The following is a 19,236-nucleotide window of genomic DNA, read 5'->3' as shown; positions in this document are numbered from 1 at the left end:
ACTTATTAATTACTTAATCACAAGGTACGACGGCAAAATAAGCACTGATATGCAAATATTATCCATGCAAATAATCGCGTGAACGAACGCACGCAGGGAGAAACATGGATTAAATTTTCGGGCTTGCGTGGTTCTTTGCCTGGATCACATGACACGACGTCCCAATTATAATTTTATACCGACTTCGCCGGCTTGGCACGATATTCTGGTTCGCGGGATACATTTATTTATCAACCGCTAAATAGTCCGCTTTTAGGTACGCGGTCGATACCGTCCGGCAAAGAACGAGCCGTGATAATACGAATGAAGCGAGTATTTTAACAATCAGTAATTATATCACTTCGCCTTACACAATTTGTCCGCCAATACAATAAAATGTTCTAGGAGTTTTAATTTTAACTTTGATGACTGATTCTTAAATAGTCTGTAAACCGATTTCTTTTTTAATTTCGAAAAATTACCACTATCAAATGGCATATGATTTGATTATGTTTTTTTGTTACTTAAGTTATAATTTAACGATTAAGATTAGTGCAAATAAAATTTAAAAATTGCAGACGGCATAATGCAACAATTACGTTTCTTCGTTTATATTAAACGAAGTGTAGTTGTAAAAATTTAACCGATTTAAAATTTCTAAAATCTTTAAACTTTTACGAATTCTTTTAATTTATAACACTCTTTCAATTTATAAGACGATAAATACTTACATAAAATTAAGTGCGAAATACTTTTATCTATTCCTTGAAACACGAAGACACTTTAAAAACTTCTGCGTGAAGCGATAATCCATTTTTACTAATTAAATGAACTTATTGTAATAGCGATTTCAATCGATCTGCAATATTATTTAAAGCGATCTAATGAAGAAGTTAAACTAATTGGAAGTATATTAATTGGAAGGAGGCTTATTGTTCAGTTTCGGATGGGGCGACGCGAGGCGCAAGAGGTATTCGAATCCGTCGCGACGAAGATCAGGTTACTCCGGCTGGAACCCCAGCCGCCAGATGGTAGACGGAAAACTGTTGGCTACCTCGACTCTCACGACCCTTTACACGCAGCTCAAATGCGTCTACAAGAAGTTCCAAAATATACGGACGATAAAACACGGGGTTTCCTTAAAGGGGATTTTTGCGCGACATCGATCATTTCTGTCTACACTCTAGATTATCAATCTAGCTTATCACTCGTGCCAAAAAATGATACGGCTCGCAGGTACACTTACACTTCGAAGATATTGTTTAATATAATTGACACTTAATAATATTATACGCTACCATTGTTTGTAAGCTTCATTTTGCTGTACAATAATGTAATATACTGTTTGCTATATATGGCTTACAGCGAATACTGTTCCCAAAAAAAAAAATTAATTTGAAGACTATAGATGCGCTCTATTATTTAAGACTTGTGCAAATAGTAAGCGTGATTAATGCGTGACACTCTCAGCAGCTCATGCACTGTACAGTGATATGCACTCAACTAAATATAAAATAATTGCATGCAGACTGATAGAAGTTATCTCGCGAATTATCGGCACCCCTGCCGCGAAATTCGACGGCGATAAAGAAAACTAATTAAAGTGGATTAGCTTATTTTTTGTTACAGATCTCTCATAATTATCTTGATCCGTAATTATCACGCGACAGTGATTGATAATTTTACAAAGATAACGCCCTTCGATGAAATCATAACTTTAGAAATGAGACGTAGCGAGTTCTCTTAAGCCTAGATTTAAAGAATGATAAATCATATCTGGCACCCCGCGACGTGAATGTCATGAATATCCAAGCAAATGTTCCGGTTATCGCGAGAAAGTCAAGATTAGCTTCGAAATTCTCCAATTGCACGTATGGCCATGTTTGTTACGATAGCGTGTTTTTAAACGCAGTAGACTTGGTACAATTTGTGCGTTGGAGGGATATATTTCATTATCATCCAGATATTTATCTGCGCGACATAGCGAAAGATATCATGTATATTCGCAGAAACTGTTTATCGCGAATAGCGAACAAAAAAAAGGAAAAAGATGCCGTACAATATCATACTGAAATATCAATGGTCTTCGTGAATAGCGAAGAAAAAAAGGAAAAAGATGCCGTACAATATCACACTGAAGTATCAATGGTCCCCGCCATTTCTAAGTTCTAAAATAGATCGCGCGAATAAATTCAAGATAGCTGATAACACTATCGCATATTAATGAAATGGAACGTCACATGATATGTCATTTAATTAATCAGAGCAGTCAATTATTGCAATAACACTTTCAAACAGGCTGCTTATTTCATTATTGATATCTTGAATTCGAGCCGCCGCGCCGTATCGTATAAATTTATTATTTTTATAACAATATTTTTATAATCATATAATAACACAATATTTATTATATAAATTATACATAAACTTTGTATCTTTGAATTGCATATAACTCATTGTCAGATAAACTCGACATTAACTTTCACATAATATTATTGCGGAATTTTATTTTACTTACTTTATTTGTCTGCTTTCCCTACTTGTGTGCGTTATCATCGATCTATCGATTATATTTGCCGGTTATCAAGAGAATCAAGTGCCCAGATAGATAACTGGTTGCAGGCGGATTCAAAACCAGTAAGCAAACAAGCTGGTTCGGCAAATTCGATATATTTTTGAATCACGTATTTCATTTTTTATTAAAACTTTGGAATTCTAGATGCAATGTCTAGGTTGGATGGTCTAAACTCTAAAGTGTAAATTTTCATAGGTATTTTTTTCTTCCAAGGCAGGTATAGGAATGTCTTTTATTCTTGTGTCTACCTGCTCTTCGACGAAACCCCCAACAGGTGAAAAAGTTAGGAGAAAAGATCACTCGATAAAGAGGGTAAAATGGCGTTTTGTCTCAGTCTATTCGTTCTCGATGGAAGGGTGCTAATGGTCCATTGTGTCTGCGTGCTACTGCGTAACGGTACATTCGTTACAATACTTTAACTTTTGGTCACGAGAAAATATATGTAGCAGTTAAAATCGACCGTGTATGTATGTGTGTGTATTTCATTCGATTGTATATACGTATATATGCTTAAAATAGCACTGAATAACTGATTTATTTTACCGAGGAGGATTTATTTTAACAATTTTCTTATTTTTTATAATACTTGATATCGAAACTTCGTTTACTTCTATTTATTAATATTTATAAATATGTATATTCTTATATTATTCTAATTTTACAATCAAACGAATGTTTCGCGTAATATTTAAATAATTCCTATCACAGTGCTTGGGATTTATTGTCAATATCTTTTAAGCCAACTCTATAGCTGCCAGATAAATTTAATTGGTATTTAGTTGATATTTCGGTTTTTTTCTAGATCGTAGAAATTCACTTTGATCACTGTTACATTTATAAGTATACCTATCATCGTTTGAAAGCGTTTTTCATTTAGTTCAATTCATTATCAATCAAATTATTTCTGTGCGTTCTAGAATATGATAACGTTATTGCGTTCTAACATTAACGGCGCAATATCCTCGAACGCTCAAATAACACGACAGACTATATTAATACGTGCCCAAAGTAGCCCGCCCGTCGCAAAAGTGGAGTGTCTATTGTCTCAATCTTATTGAGAGCAACGTAATATCTTTTAAGGGGCTGTTACTGGGTTTCCACATGCGGGCAGACGAACCTTTCACGTTATATCTGGCGCGTACGCACCCGTATGCCAAAACTCAACATCTTTGATAGCCCGGAGGAAAATTATGAATCATCCTTTTGATTTTAGATGGATCGCAAGTAGTCCATCATCCATTCGCAAATTAGCCTTCTGCGGTCCAAATTAACTTCAACAAGCCAAACGTTCATGAGTCAATATTGAAAATTTCGGTTTTACCAGCCTACCACGTTTTTATTCAAAAAAGTTCTTGTTACATAAGATATCCTATAAAAATTCTCTAAAACGGCTTGTCAATTTCAGCTTCGTATTTCTATAAAATTATTCGTCGAATTATCGCAAATCGCTATATCGAATCTATTTGTCTGAATCTACCTGTCTGCATTCCCCAAGTGGTTAAACATCGATATTTGGACATTTTCAGATTCATTGTGGAAAAGGTCGAACTCTCAGATCGGTCCTTTATCGAAGAACATCGCTCCTGTTTCGGGTCAGTCAAGCGTCGTGTCTTCATGTCACTTTTTACGAACCGTTCTCCTCCTTTGTCACCGTCCGTCGTCGTCTCGGCAAACGAAAACTGTAAGGAAAAGGAAGGAAACATGAAGAAGACGAAGGAAGAAGAGAGAAAGTGAGGCAGGAATGGTGAGATGAAAGAAGACAAGTCGCGACGTTGCCGCACCGTGGTCTCGAGACCCGAGAAATCCTGCAAAAACCTCCGTCTGATGCAATTCACATTCCTCTTTTATCTTCTTTTACGAGACTTTACATTATTTCAAATCATCTTTATTACCGGCGATAAAAGGACTTCCAAATAGCGATAAATATATATTTATGTATATTCATAATAACTATATCACAATAACTAAAGTAAACTTTTAGAATCTCGAAAAGGCCGAAGAATCAATCGAACCCCAATTGAATTTACCCGATGGCTGCAAAGTTGACTTATGAAATATATTGACAGTGAATTCGTGGGCGTAAGAGAGAGAGAGAGAGAGAGAGAGAGCCGAGATAAAAAACAGGTCTTTTGCTAAAGATTTCAAATCGCGGTCGATTTACGTTCACTATCACGATTTATATCGTGTGGCCTCTCGAGCCTAATAGCAAAAAGTTTGTCTCGTCCAACTGGCCTTTAGCTATATTCTAAATTGACCCTTTATATTAATGATAACCTCGCTACACAGCGGGCGACATTATATTGCCTGCCTTCCCGTTATCAAAGTCGGTTTCATTGTTATTTCACGATAAGGCTATTTCAGCGTGATTGTTTTTTTCGATTTCGTATAGTCACGAGGCTCGCGAAATCGGCGAAATAAACCTTTTCGCGAGGTAACACAAACATGACACATGTCGCCTGAGAAATAAAGTTTTGTTTTATTTTATTTATTTTATTTTTCATGAACCAACGATAACCGAATGCACCGTTCGATTTTTCTTCTATTCTTAACGTAAGATTAATATCCTGAAAAGCAGGGATAGAGCAGCCTTAACGACAGTTATTTATAACAATCATCGATTTCTCGATAATTTCATATAGATTGCGTCTGCGAGAAAAACAGCTTGCCAAAATTAAATTGTTTCAGTTTCTACGATTTTATATTTTTCTTAGTATTTTCCTTCACAATTTGAGCTATGTGTATTTTCTTTTTAACACAAGAGGAGTGTAATTAAAGAAAATTTTTGGATACCAACTCGGAATAACAAATCTAACAGTTTTTACGCTTTTTACATTTTTTAAGTATATTTCTTCACGATTTGAGCTACGTGTATCTTCTTTTTAATGCGAAAAAAGTATAATTAAAGAAATGTTTTTGATACCAATCAGGTACCAATTGGTATCCAATTCGGAGTAACAAATCTAATAAAACGATAAATTTCCATTTTCTACTGTATTCTTTATACACTTTCTAGGTATTTTCCCTGCGTATTATAATCCACGCATAACCACGACGAATATTTCAAAATGGAAAGGGGGATTGTGGGAAGGTGCTCTTATTTTTAGAATCCCGATGCGAGGTACGCGATGCGAGAAGGCGTTCCGAATTCGACGACGCTCCGCCAAATCACGAAACCACCCGCGCGCGATCTACTTCGATCGCAAAAAAAAAAGATGTTATATTTACGCGTGATGTTCGCGGAACGAAGGCTCCGAGGCGAAGTCGGCGCGAACTCGCATAAATAATCGCTCTGAAACTAGGCTCTAATCGGAGCGCTTGAGTTTAAAACTCGACCGCGCCGCGCCGGCGGCCGAGGAATTCCATTCTTTATGATCCATTCATAACCGGAGCCGAACACGGACGCGAAGATAAACGTCACGGACGCTGCTCCAAACGGATCGCCAACATCGCCAATGACACACACGCCCGACGAGAGAGACAGAGAGAAAGAGAGACCTCTCAGGGCCGATCGCCGACCGGTCCCGCGAAGAGCAGCGCGGCGACTTGCGCCGCTCGCTTGGCCGAGAATCGTCGCATTTTCTCTCGCACGCACCTGTCTCGTCGCTAGCTGGTGTCCCGCGGGTCTATCGTTGATAACTTCCAGCCGGTGGTACGGTCGCACACGGGTAGCACCATGCAAAAACGCGAGGCAAAGCGGGAATCACGTGTACGACGACGGCGAGACGCACGCACATCGGCAGCAACACTAACGCAACGAGCGACGCGATGTACCGGGTGTACCAGGCCCGCGGTGTATACACAATACACAGATTACAGGAGGGTATTATGGCCGCGCGTTCCTAACGTTCATGAATGAAACTAAGCGCGCTACTAACTTGGCGTCGTAATTTCGGCCGGCGTCGGCGGCGGCCAACGGCTTGCGAATGAACGTATCATGGCGTCACGTGATTCGGCACCTCGGCAGTTTCCGCCGCGCCTCGGCAAATGGCGCCGTCGCCGCCGCCGACGCCGCCGCGCGCCGACGCCGCGACGACGCCACGAACGTTCGCGGAGGCAGACGAACCGCGGAAAAATTAAACGAAGAGATATTTCTGCCATATATTATATTGAACGCGTAAATTCGTCTATGATATTTGAATGATGTAATTATAAATTAGAGCAATTTATTTTGGATTGAAAGTGTATTTGGCATTACAGTAATTTCCAGACGTCGGTAAAGTAATCAATCGAGAAAAATCGAAATAGCACCAATGATACTTTGGAATTCTAAATGATATCTCGCGATTATCAAGAAGACTCAGAAGTGTCTATTAAAGATTACTGACAATCGTGAAGAAGTCAGCGGGACTATGAAAATTTAAATGATTAGCTCATAGTATGATATTAATCTTATTACATTGATTTATTATTATTCTGAAACGTGCACATATATTTACGACACGATAATATTTAATTTTTATTCAAAATTGCATTTTTATTTTTATTATTTTCATTCTATGAAAAGAAAATGTAGTTTTGCGGCAATGTATAATATTCTTGCGTTGTAAATGCATGCTTATAAAATAAAGTATCTGCGTAATAATATATATCATGAAATTCATACCGCACTGCGCTGAATTTTTGCATTTTTATATCAACGCGATAAAAAAAAAATTATATCGACAGTCGATAAAATTGATTGAGAACTTCAATTATCTCCGAGTTTCATTGATAGTAAACTACGAAAATTTGGTAGCACTTTATCGGTGCCCAGGAGCAATCGGGAAATATCAATATGACCAGCCGATATCTCCGTAATAATAATTAATAAGGAATGTGCATCGAGTGCATTTAGCCATACAAGACACGAATTTAATACATTATATTTAAAAAAAATTTTAAATTGTCATGAAATATATGATATAAAAAAGAAACGAAGAAATATAAGACAATTTTCTCATACTTCGAGAAAGATCTTGTATTTCGGACACGAAGCCACAAAAAGGCGCCACCATTTGCTTTAATTATAATCGAATCCAATAAAAGCTTTTAGCAATTCGAAAATATTCGGGCCACAATAATGACATAACATCGACGCACATAATTACAAAATCGTATATATTATACGTACCTGGTGATGCTCGCGCGTCGATTAAGCATCGTCTCGGCAGAGAAGACGACCGAGTCCTCGTCCCTCGACGGGGTGGATTTTGCCGGACGACGCGGAGACGGCTCTCGTCAGATCGGCGTGCAACGACGATGTGCGACGATGTCGGATGTCGATGATCGCGCGCGACGCGCGACACGTTCGGTGAATCACGACGAACGTCTTCGACGCGAGAGATGTGCGCGACAGATTCTCGCGTGCGGGTCGCGGGATTCGCTCTCCGACGGCGAGAAACACCGGGACGATCCGCGACTCCGCATCCGTCACGACCAGTCACGACGCGACTCCATTCCGTCACTGTAAAATTATCGAGGCGCCAAATTGATTTTTGAAACGGTCGGTCAGAGACGCGAACCAATCAGGGGGGGCCGATCGTTTCGCTCGCGCTTACTGCACTCAGACGCGAAGTGAGAGTACACTTAATCCTCGAAAGGGGGTAGATATCGATCGTGGCGAGCAAAAGCTTTTAGCGCGCGAGAAAAAATCGTTAAAATTATCTCTGATTAGTCGCTTTATGCACTTATCTTCTTAATTTCGTACCTGAAACGCGCGAATTCGTGTCCTAATGATACGCTAGCCTGCGCTACTGACTCTCCACCGGCAGCGCGACGTAGAACTCCGATCCGCCAATCAGAAGACGACTTTTCATCAATGGCGGTGCTGTATATAGAACTGTACTGAAAAAGGCGGGCTTCGATCAGCTGTGTTGGCTGTGCAACGTGCAACAGGCACTACGGGTAGGGTAGACGCGTGATAATGACGGTCTGTGCGCCTGATGCGCTTGTTTGTTGCTTTGAAGATTTTCTCGATATTGTTACTTGATTATTGACATTTAACTAGTGCGTGTGTGTGTACAAAGGCGCCTACGTTCCTAACCAAAGAGGAACAAAAGACGAAAAAAAAAATCGACGAAATATCGCTTTGTTGCGGATCTTCGAAATGGAAACTTTGCAAAATACCGGAGCTGCCCGTCCTAACGCGTTCAACAAAAGATATCCGAATCAAGAGACCAGTACGCCGGGGTATGATGATTTTGAATGCTTGCTGTCATTGCCGTGTATTTGTTTCTTTTTCTAAATGATCAATATTTCAGGGAAAATGCACTGAAAAGATTGCTCGAGGTCAAGGAGGATATCAGAATCGACGGTGTGTATGGGTTCCGTCGCGTCACCGACTCAAAGGAAAGAATAGGATTCTTGCTTAACATGCATGCGGTAAGGAAAATTGAAGAAACAAAGGTACAATCTCTTAAACGCAATTAAGTAACAAGATCCTGATGTTTCTGCATAGACGGAGATCGTAGAGGATGACAAGCGTCTATTGAGTGGCGTGGATTATTACTTTATTGAGGAAGATGCCACCAGATTTAAAGTGTCACTGCCATTTTCACCATACTTTTACGTTTTATGTCGTAAAGATACGTTTGAAGAAGTGTCGACATTTTTGTCTAAGAAGTACATGGGAATTTTGACAAAAATCGAGACTGTTTACAAGGAAGATCTTGACTTGGTAAGATAGGCTTCTAATCAGTATATAATTAATTAGCTATTAATAATATATTTTGTGTTACAAAAATGTTTGGAAAGATTATTTTCTCTTATGACTTTTTATTTCTTCTTTTCTTTTTTTAATTATTCCAGCCTAATCACTTGATTGGTTTGAGACAAAAATACCTGAAACTTTCCTTCGCGAATACTGTCGATTTAATAAAAGTTAAACGCGACATTATGCGCGTTGTTAGAGTTAACAAAGAGCGAGAGAAAAGTAATACTTACTACACAGACATGCTAGCAACTACTTTGCAACCGAACGAACAGGATAGCGGTAGACAAACTTTAGATCACATGGATAATATTCTTGATATTAGGTAATTGTATACATTTTCTTTCCAATTTTTTCTTTCTTCCTGTATTAATATTTATTTCTTTATTATTTCTTGATTTATATGACACGTATGTTGAAATATCAATTTTTAGGGAATATGACGTACCTCATCATGTCCGAGTATCCATAGACGCTAACATCTTCTGTGGAATTTGGTATTCTGTAAAAAGCAGAGGAAGCGAACCACCTATAATCACGCGAAAGGAAGACATGATTGAACCGCCTGAACCTATTGTATTAGCGTATGATATTGAAACTACAAAGCTGCCATTGAAGTTTCCAGATGCCAGTTTCGATCAGATTATGATGATATCATATATGATAGATGGACAGGTATTTTACATAAATCATGCTTACATTATTCAGCTTTACAAATTTTTAATTAGATAAATTATTTTTCGTTCTATCACCTTCTAAAGAGAGTTTACATTCAATATGTTTCATTTTCTTAGGGATACTTAATAACGAATAGAGAATTAGTCTCTGCCGACATACGAGATTTCGAATATACGCCAAAACCGGAATTCGAGGGTCCTTTCACGGTATTCAACGAGCCTAATGAGAAAGCAGTTATAATGAAATTTTTCGATCATATTAACGAAATAAGGCCGCATATATTTGTAACGTATAACGGTGATTTCTTCGACTGGCCGTTTGTTGAAGCTCGAGCAGCTGTACATAATATGGATATGAAAGAGAAAATTGGTTTCTCTAAAAATCGCGAAGGTGTTTACGTCAGTAGAGCTGCTATGCACATGGATTGCTTATGGTAAATAGTCTGTGAGTTATTTAACAATGTAATCCTGCAAATATTCTCATCGCAAAACATTTCTTAGCTGGGTTAGACGTGATTCTTATCTCCCAGTGGGTTCTCAAAACTTGAAAGCCGTTGCTAAAGCTAAGTTGAGATATGATCCAGTGGAACTTGATCCAGAAGAGATGTGCAGATTAGCATCGGAAGAACCTGAAGTACTCGCGAATTATTCTGTCTCTGATGCTGTGGCAACATTTTATCTCTATCACAAATATATTCATCCTTTCATATTTGCATTATGCACCATTATTCCTATGGAACCTGATGAAGTAAGAAAAATATTGTATTGCGCACATTAATTGATGTACATACACTTTTCTGTAAACAATAACCTACATTTTTATTTTATTTCATTTATTTCTAGGTACTCAGAAAGGGATCTGGTACACTGTGTGAATCACTTCTCATGGTACAAGCTTTCCAAGCTAATATTATATTTCCTAACAAACAAGAAACCGAACTAAATAAACTGACAAAGGATGGTCATTTACTAGATCAAGAAACGTATGTGGGTGGACACGTGGAAGCTTTAGAATCGGGTGTTTTTAGAGCTGACATTCCTTGTCGTTTTAAAATTGTTCCGAGCGCCGTAGACGAATTAATTAATGGTGTAGAAAATGCCTTGAAACACACGATACAAGAAGAAGAAAAAGTATCAATCGATATGGTTACGAATTTTAATGAAATAGTAGATGAAGTTAAGGGAAAATTGAAGGAACTTAAAGATCAACCTTTGAGATTAGAAAATCCCGTAATTTATCACTTAGACGTAGGCGCTATGTATCCCAATATAATTTTAACCAATAGATTGCAACCTTCTGCGACAGTAAATGAAATAGATTGCGCGGTATGCGATTATAACAAACCTGACGCTCTTTGTCAGAGAAAAATGAAATGGATGTGGAGAGGCGAATATTGTAAGTTTAAATATAAAATACTATCGCAAGTTATCTCTATATTATCAAGCTGATTACTTTCTTCTCGACTTGTGCTGTAATTATCGTTTATGATTAACAAATTTTAGTGGCTGCAAGTTTGGGTGAATATCAAAGAATAAAGCAACAACTGGAAACTGAAAGATTTCCACCACAATTTCCTGGTGGCTCTAAGAGAGCTTTCCACGAATTGACCACGAAAGAGCAAGCTACATTTCAAAAAAACAGGCTTACCGAGTATTGTAAAAAGGCTTATAAAAAAGTCAAAATTACCAGAATGGAAGAGAGAACGCAAACGATTTGTCAGAAGGAGAATTCATTTTATGTAGACACTGTGAGAGCGTTTAGAGATAGAAGATACGAATATAAAGCATTAACTAAAGTTGCTAAACGGCAAGTAGCAGCAGCAATCGCGAAAGGAGATGCAGCTGACATAAAATCCGCTAAGAATAGAGAAGTTTTGTACGATTCTCTTCAGCTTGCTCACAAATGTATTCTCAATTCTTTCTATGGCTACGTTATGAGAAAAGGGTAAGTGTTAAAATTATATTAAGTGATATTAAAGTACAACACTTTTATTATGTTTTTAGTATTTTTATTTATACCCTTCTTAAATTATTTTTTAAAGTCCTAGTTTTTTATTGTTTATTTTAAAATTACAGGGCACGATGGCACAGCATGGAAATGGGTGGCATCGTATGTTACACAGGTGCTCATATTATCATGAAAGCTAGAGAAATTATAGAACAGATTGGTCGCCCATTGGAACTGGATACTGATGGTATATGGTGCATATTACCTGCGTCTTTTCCAGACTCTATTATGGTTCACACTACTCATGAAAAGAAGTCAAAATTTACGATCTCGTATCCGAATGCGGTTCTCAATTTCATGGTGAAGGTATGTAAAAATGAATAAAGAAAAACACATGTTTTCCTTTCTTTTGATTACTCTATTTTTTGAATTTCCACAGGATAAATTTACTAACGAGGTTTATCATGATCTTGTGGATAAAGATAATTTAACGTATGAAATCAGAAGTGAAAATTCGATATTTTTTGAAGTTGACGGACCATATTTAGCGATGGTATTACCCGCTGCTAAAGAAGAAGGAAAGAAATTGAAAAAACGATACGCAGTTTTTAATTTCGATGGTTCACTAGCCGAACTAAAAGGATTTGAAGTAAAAAGAAGGGGTGAATTGCAACTGATAAAAATTTTTCAAGCCTCTGTTTTTGAATCCTTCTTAAAAGGAGATACATTAGACGAATGTTACGCTTCGGTTGCGAAGGACGCAGATTATTGGCTGGATTTATTATATAGCAAGTGTGCGAATATGCCCGATTCCGAATTGTTCGAACTCATATCCGAGAACAAATCCATGTCGCGTAAATTGGAAGATTACGGTGCACAGAAGTCCACGTCCATTTCTACGGCTAAAAGATTAGCTGAATTCTTGGGCGACGAGATGGTTAAAGATGCAGGTTTAGCTTGCAGATATATTATAGCGAATAAACCGCAAAGCGCGCCAGTTACCGAGCGCGCGATACCGTTGGCTATCTTTCAGTCGGAACCGGCTGTGCGAAGACATTACTTGAAGAAGTGGTTGAAGGATCCCACTTTGTACAGCGATGATATCAGAGATATTTTGGACTGGAATTATTACATTGAGCGACTCGGGAGTGCTATTCAAAAAATTATCACTATTCCAGCGGCGATGCAAGGCTTACCGAATCCAGTTCCACGAGTGCAGCATCCACCTTGGTTACATAAGAAAGTGACAGAGAAGAATACATCCCATCGTCAGAAAAAGATCACAGATATATTTTCTGTGGTAGCTAAGGACACTTCTCATACGAACAACACCGAAGAACCCCGCGATATTGAAGATCTCGCAGGACCGTCTACTAGCTTCAATACTCCAATTTCGGTTGTTAACAAGAGGAAAAGGCAGCATTTAGATGAGGATGAGACAATCAGAGCCAGAAGTTGGAAAGAAGCTTTGGGTTCACCTCCTGCCAAGGGAACAACGAGAAAAGAGTTGCTTAAATGGTTAGAGTTTCATAAGAAAAAGTGGGCCTTCCAGGCTAAACAGAGGCATCAGCATCGGCAGAAGAGGAGTAAGACCGACGAAAATGATAGAATCGCCTGGGGGGTTATACGAAATACGAATACGTCTACCATGACCGGCTTTTTGAGACGCGCTCAAAGGAAATTACTGGAAACTCCATGGCAAATCATTCAGCTGTCAGAAACGGGTGAACCCGGCATGTTTCGATTGTGGATACTGGTTGACACGCAATTGCATCAAGTGCGTCTCGTAGTACCCCGTATATTTTACGTGAACACCCGCAAAGCAAGGCCCGATCCAGGACCTAATGAGCTCTGGAAGAAGAGCTTCAAATCTTTACCACGCTCTCGGCCGGTGTACAACTTGTATCAATATTCTCTACCAGAATCTCTATTTCAAGAGCACAGCCGGGAACTCCTGGAGGACTTGAGTAAACCAGAAATTGAAGGAATCTATGAGACGCAAATGTCATTAGAATTTCGGGCTATGTTGCAATTGGGATGCGTGTGTATAGTCGACCCGCGTGCCGCGCGGAAAATGGTAGACGGAGCCGATACCTTCACTCTGGATCAATTGGAATTCAAGAGCATCGCCTTTCAACCTTACCTCAAGCAAACCGGATCGATCAACTACATATTTCTCTATCATCATTGGAGTTCAAATCGTCAAAGAGCACTGTGGGGCTTATTCTTAAACGCCAGCAAGAGAGGTCATATATTCGTCTTAGATTCAGTCGCTTCCAATCAACTGCCGAACATGAGTACATTGTACACGCAGGAACGTAAAGCAACATTGGAGAAAAATGGCGAAGACAAGATAAATAGGTTGCCTAAAACTGTGCAGTTCGTCGTTCAAGTTGAAACGAACTTCCAACAGGTGTGCCGTACATTGCAGGCAGCCTTGACGACATATAAAAACGAAGCCCACGGCGCAACGATTATTATTAATCAAACCGCTCTCGACAGGACGGTTTTAACTACCGAAATGCCGCTTCTCAATGACTTCCCTCTCGTCAACACGCACGTGCGAGATGTTGAGAATCTGTACAGCACGTTAGAATGGCAGAAGACGGGCGCGAAAATGATGATCAGACACTACCTGAAGAGTCAACAGATCATCGAATTAATCGCGGAACAATGCCGATTCTTCCACGCTCCTATCGGCAACGTACCCGCGGATCCCACGCTCTTCGGCGCGGATCTATTCTACGCCAGACATTTACACAGGAACAATTTTGTCCTGTGGTGCTCGCCTACGGAGAAACCCGACTTAGGCGGCAGCGAGAACGATGATAACAGATTACTGACAGACTTCGAGGAGAGTTCGAGCTGCGCTGCGAACAATCCGGGCACATATTCCAGCGTTTGCGTCCAATTGGATGTAGAAAGTCTGGCGGTTAATGCATTGTTACAATACCATCACATCCACGATATAGACGGAACCAGCACGTTTGTGGCGTTTCACACTCAGCAGCGTCCATCCGTTCAGGTCAGTCTTTATATATTGTACTAACTAAAACTTGCTTTAAAAAAATACTTGTATCTAAATTAATTAACAATAGTACCTTTTAAAAACTTATTTGCAACAATTTAATTTATCCGAATTGATAATGTTATGACTACATAAGTTGGGATTATTCAACAGGACATGGCAGTGGGTGGTGATGCCACGACAGTTATTCCGAGCTACGATGAAATCACTCTGTGCAATCCGGCGTTTAAAACATTACGAAGCATGGTAAACGCATGGTTGCTCGAGGTATCCGTTTATAAAAATGTATTCGCGGACTATCAGCTGATCCACTTCTATCGGTACGTTATTACTATTCGTTATACTGTTATTTGTTATCAATTATATTACTTAATTACATATTACTGTTATATAAAAATGCATGTACATATTCGTATGATTCCAGGTGGCTGAGGTCTCCAAGTACCTTGCTTTACGATCCTGCTCTACGTCGTACTCTACACACTTACATGAAGAAGTTGTATATACAGTTAATAGCAGAGTTCAAAACGTTAGGTTGTATTATAGTCTTTGCAAACTTCAACAAGATTATCGTGTGCACGAAGAAAAGATCTGTGAACGATGCTTTAGGCTATATAGAATTTGTTGTTCAAACTATACGAAACAAAGAGCTGTTTCACAGTATTGAAATTACGTTTGACCAATGTTGGGAATATCTAATATGGCTTGACTTGGTATGCTGATTCATCATTCATTTGATTCATGAAATAACATACTGTTTTGTGTAACGTTAATTTAATTATATATTTGCTTTATTGAACAGCACAATCATGCTGGCATTAAAGGGCAACTATCTAGAGATGATGCGGAAGATGAGAATACTGAAAATGAGGACGATGACGCGGTAAAAAAAATTTTTATAGCATTTTTATAGATATTTTTAGAAATTACACTGATGGTTCTTACTTGACGAATATTTTTATACTGATTGAATTATTTCTACTCAGCCTCAAATAATGATGAATTGGAGTTTGATGGAATGCCTGCCTAAGGAAGCAGGATGTCAAGCGAGTTTTAACGCTGTAGTAGCAGGATATATAAACGTAGTGTATCAATGTATGACTGAGAACGAAGCCAATAACACTGTAAGGCCGAGAAGAAGACACAGCCAGAGTCAATCTTTTATAGCACCACTTGGTCTAGGTGCATTGGAAAATACAGCCGAGTTTGCGAAAAAATTGATATCAGGAGAAATGTCTCAAAGATTGTTCAAGTATATTTATTTATACATATATTACGTAGTTTTTAAAATTAATATAAAGCTTTTATATAGAGTAAAATAAATTTAAAATTGATATTTTATCGATATGGGAGGTCGGTAGTTTTAATGGCCCTAACGTGTGTATTATTTGCAGAATAGCCCAAAAAATACATCGGAATTTGCCGGAAAAGACATTGACTCTCGAGGAATATCCTAATCTGGATATGGGTGGAAAAGGAAGTATAAAGATCAATCCTGCGCTTGAATTAATCAAAGCAGTATGCAAGGTAATATATTATCATTATGTGCTTTATAAATATGTAAAAAATAGTTTCGAGATATTAGACTCTTGCGTATGTCTGAAAATTTCAGGTTTTATCTCTGGACAAAGAAGTGGAACACGAGGTTCATGACTTAAAGTCAAATCTGTTACGACTGATCGGAGTCGGCAGCTATGGCGACAATGTCGAGTGGAAAGAGCCGTGTATTTCTCTTATTCTACCAGAAGTTATATGCAAAGCATGCAATCATACAAGAGATATTGATCTCTGTAAAGATCAATATTACACAATTGAAAATAGCAGGTACGTTAAATACGCGAATAATGTGAATATTAAGATGAAGATATATGCTTTACATCATTATTATTATAGGCACATGTGGAAATGTCCTATCTGTGATACGTCGTACGACAATACAGAAATAGAATTTTCTTTGATTGACAAATTGAATCGCAAAAGTATGGGTTACGTGTTGCAAGATCTACAATGTCGGAAGTGTAAGGAGATCAAGCGAGAAAACATGAACATGTTATGTTCTTGTTCAGGCGATTACGATAATTTAATATCGCGGGACGAAGTCACAACATATGTAAATATATGTAAATCTATAGCCACCAAATGTAAAATGAATATTTTAGCAGAGATAGTAGACAACACGAAACTCTTTACGGGTTAGTAATTAAATTAAGAATTGCCTTCTCTTGTATGATAATTTATATCGAGATTTATTAATTTTTTTAAGTCAGCGTCGATTATTACTCTCCTGTAATTTTTTTAATTGTTTTGGATTAACGAGGTTGATAAAAAAAGATTAAAATAATTTAATAGCTATATATGTATTTTTAAGATGAATTACTTAATATTTAATAGTTCAACAATACATGAATGTTCTATAATACATATCGACATATGTGTTTACTTTTTAACACCAGAGTCCACAGGTGGATCTAAAACAAAGTACAGCATACGTTAAATCGTTTTAGCTATACACATATATTTGCACGAATGCAAAATTTATAATAACTTTTGAATATAAAAATAACAAATATCTGTCTGGAATATATAAGTAAAAGTGACGTACCTTCAAATTTGAACTGAGGAAATTGTGTCATATCTACTCCTGTACCGCCACCATATACCTCGCGAAGTTTTTCTAATTCGGAGTCCCGTTCTTTCGTAATCTGCGGGGTGGGATCAACTAATTTCCCGCCTCTTAAAATTGAAAAAAATTTCTTGTAAATATCATATCCAATATTCTCTATTTTAATCAATCTCCTAATACAATATATAATTACAAAAATAGAAGCACTAGTTATAGCACATATTTCATAAATCTAACTTATTAATTTCATCTGATTATTGATTTCATCGCTATCCAAAATACTCTTATCTTTAACTCTCTTCAAACTTTGTTTAACCAGAGACAAGCATATCCAAACAAAATGCAAGTTATTCCAATTAATACTGTTACCTTTATTAAACACAATAGTATCACAATTTGATGCAAATACAATTAATAAATATAAGTAAAGCAGCTTTTTCAGCTTTTCCCTCATTAAAAACTTAGATATATTCTTATTTCGTTTTAAGAATGAAAATAAAAATATTTATTAGTGTAATAAAATTTATGTAAGATAAGAGATGTATATCATAAACATGTATCTATGTATATACATGTTCAAACTACACAAACTATAATCAAAGATACCACTGATACCAAATGGTTTTGAGCCTTACAAAATAATATCCTTTGCAGATATTTCTCATTAGAATTCCAGAAATCTGAAGAAGTGTACTTACACGCTTTTTGACGTGTATTCCCGGAGTTTGTCGAGGAAGAGCTGCTGTATGGGATCGGTAGCTTTCTGCAAAGCAGGAACGTTGGTACTGATGCTACGTTTAACAGCTTTCGGCACACCAACGAGACGTGACCTCAGCATGGTTGCCTGAAAAAGAAATTAAAAAAAAAATCAGGTACAATTTTGGGCGAGAATTCCAATTCCATGTCTTTTGTTGTCAACAAATAGCTTTTCTTTCTTGCACGACAGGCATGAATTATCCAAGTAACCTCTCAATCAACTATACATCAAGATAATCACGAATTCTAAATCATGAATTTTTTTTATATCGTGTTAAGTTTTGTTAGGACGAATTAATCGCCTTTCAGACGTCTCTTACGTAATAAATGCAATATTTGTTGGCTAGACCGACTCGGAATAGGTTAAAACGAATCAAGCATACGTTCGTCCATTTATAAATGAATCGACGACAGTAACAGTTAAAAAATATTACATGTTACGTGTGTAAATAAATAATTAATCTATTTACTTTTATATTTAGCACCTATACCACGCACAACTCCGAATTATCTTCGCAAGACAATCACTGGAGGAAAAGAACCCAAAGTGACGTAAAGGAACCCCACGAACTAGATATCAATAAAGACGCGCAACGCACAACTCCGAATAAATTTTGTAATGATTGACAGATACAAAATATAAAAAAAATGTGAAGAATCAGGTAATGTAACAATAACAAATAATAATAATCTAAATTTATTATCGCGGTGTACATAAAAACAAATTTTTATACAAGTGTGTATTAATTTTTATTTTTATTAGAAGCAAAACAACAACTTCGTTTATTTTAATTGCTTTTTCTGTATTTTATTTCTTTCTTTCCGAATATTTGATATAAGTGCTAAAAGTAATTCTGCTAGTTGAATTAATTGCCGATAAATTGATCCGAGTTTTGTCCAGTCGCCCTCGCGCGATCTGGATATTTTCTTCTGTTCCTTCTTGCACGGGGGATTCGGGGGAA

General features: G+C 37.5%; 3 protein-coding genes across 9 annotated transcripts in view; 1 reads left to right on the top strand and 2 right to left on the bottom strand.

The window, feature by feature from the left end:
* Positions 1–7,846, bottom strand: part of Pnt (ETS transcription factor pointed) — a 102,659-nt gene extending 94,813 nt beyond the window's left edge. Inside the window, exons 1-2 of one of the 5 annotated variants that reach the window (XM_071721131.1) lie at positions 6,147–6,423; positions 4,032–4,233 (exon numbers count right to left, since the gene is read on the bottom strand). In XM_071721131.1, coding sequence (XP_071577232.1) covers positions 4,032–4,170 — 139 coding nt within the window. In that variant the 5' untranslated portion in view covers positions 4,171–4,233; positions 6,147–6,423. The other 4 variants (XM_071721152.1, XM_071721139.1, XM_071721147.1 and 1 more) reach the window with 4 other exon arrangements.
* A 479-nt stretch (positions 7,847–8,325) lies between these two features.
* Positions 8,326–17,510, top strand: Dnapol-epsilon255 (DNA polymerase epsilon catalytic subunit 1). 3 transcript variants are annotated; one of them, XM_071720977.1, is made up of 19 exons: positions 8,326–8,437; positions 8,560–8,722; positions 8,794–8,914; positions 8,991–9,209; positions 9,341–9,567; positions 9,677–9,917; positions 10,037–10,353; positions 10,421–10,667; positions 10,763–11,315; positions 11,423–11,864; positions 11,996–12,233; positions 12,307–14,892; positions 15,049–15,215; positions 15,320–15,608; positions 15,698–15,778; positions 15,882–16,147; positions 16,290–16,422; positions 16,508–16,719; positions 16,789–17,510. In XM_071720977.1, exons 2-19 carry the CDS (start codon positions 8,640–8,642, stop codon positions 17,090–17,092), a joined length of 6,726 nt encoding a protein of 2,241 aa, XP_071577078.1. In that variant the 5' UTR covers positions 8,326–8,437; positions 8,560–8,639; the 3' UTR covers positions 17,093–17,510. The 3 variants fall into 3 exon arrangements, with proteins under 3 accessions (XP_071577078.1, XP_071577068.1, XP_071577083.1); XM_071720967.1 differs by having other exon boundaries at positions 8,326–8,722; XM_071720982.1 differs by lacking the exons at positions 8,326–8,437; positions 8,560–8,722; positions 8,794–8,914; positions 9,341–9,567 and having other exon boundaries at positions 9,097–9,209.
* Positions 17,234–18,860, bottom strand: LOC139782252 (ATP synthase-coupling factor 6, mitochondrial). Its single transcript, XM_071721225.1, has 4 exons — positions 18,745–18,860; positions 18,217–18,362; positions 17,498–17,628; positions 17,234–17,363 (listed from the first exon to the last, which is right to left on the bottom strand). The coding sequence occupies exons 2-4, from the start codon at positions 18,354–18,356 to the stop codon at positions 17,332–17,334; spliced, it is 303 nt and encodes a 100-aa protein (XP_071577326.1). The 5' UTR covers positions 18,357–18,362; positions 18,745–18,860; the 3' UTR covers positions 17,234–17,331.
* Between the last annotated feature and the right edge of the window lie 376 nt (positions 18,861–19,236).

Source organism: Temnothorax nylanderi, unplaced genomic scaffold (genome assembly GCF_030848795.1).
Source record: "Temnothorax nylanderi isolate EJ_2023f unplaced genomic scaffold, tnyl_v1.0 TNYL_tig0007_pilon, whole genome shotgun sequence".
NCBI classification, from domain to species: Eukaryota; Metazoa; Arthropoda; class Insecta; order Hymenoptera; family Formicidae; genus Temnothorax; species Temnothorax nylanderi.
Note: the sequence above shows the minus strand (reverse complement) of the source record. Positions and strands in the feature narration are given on the sequence as shown.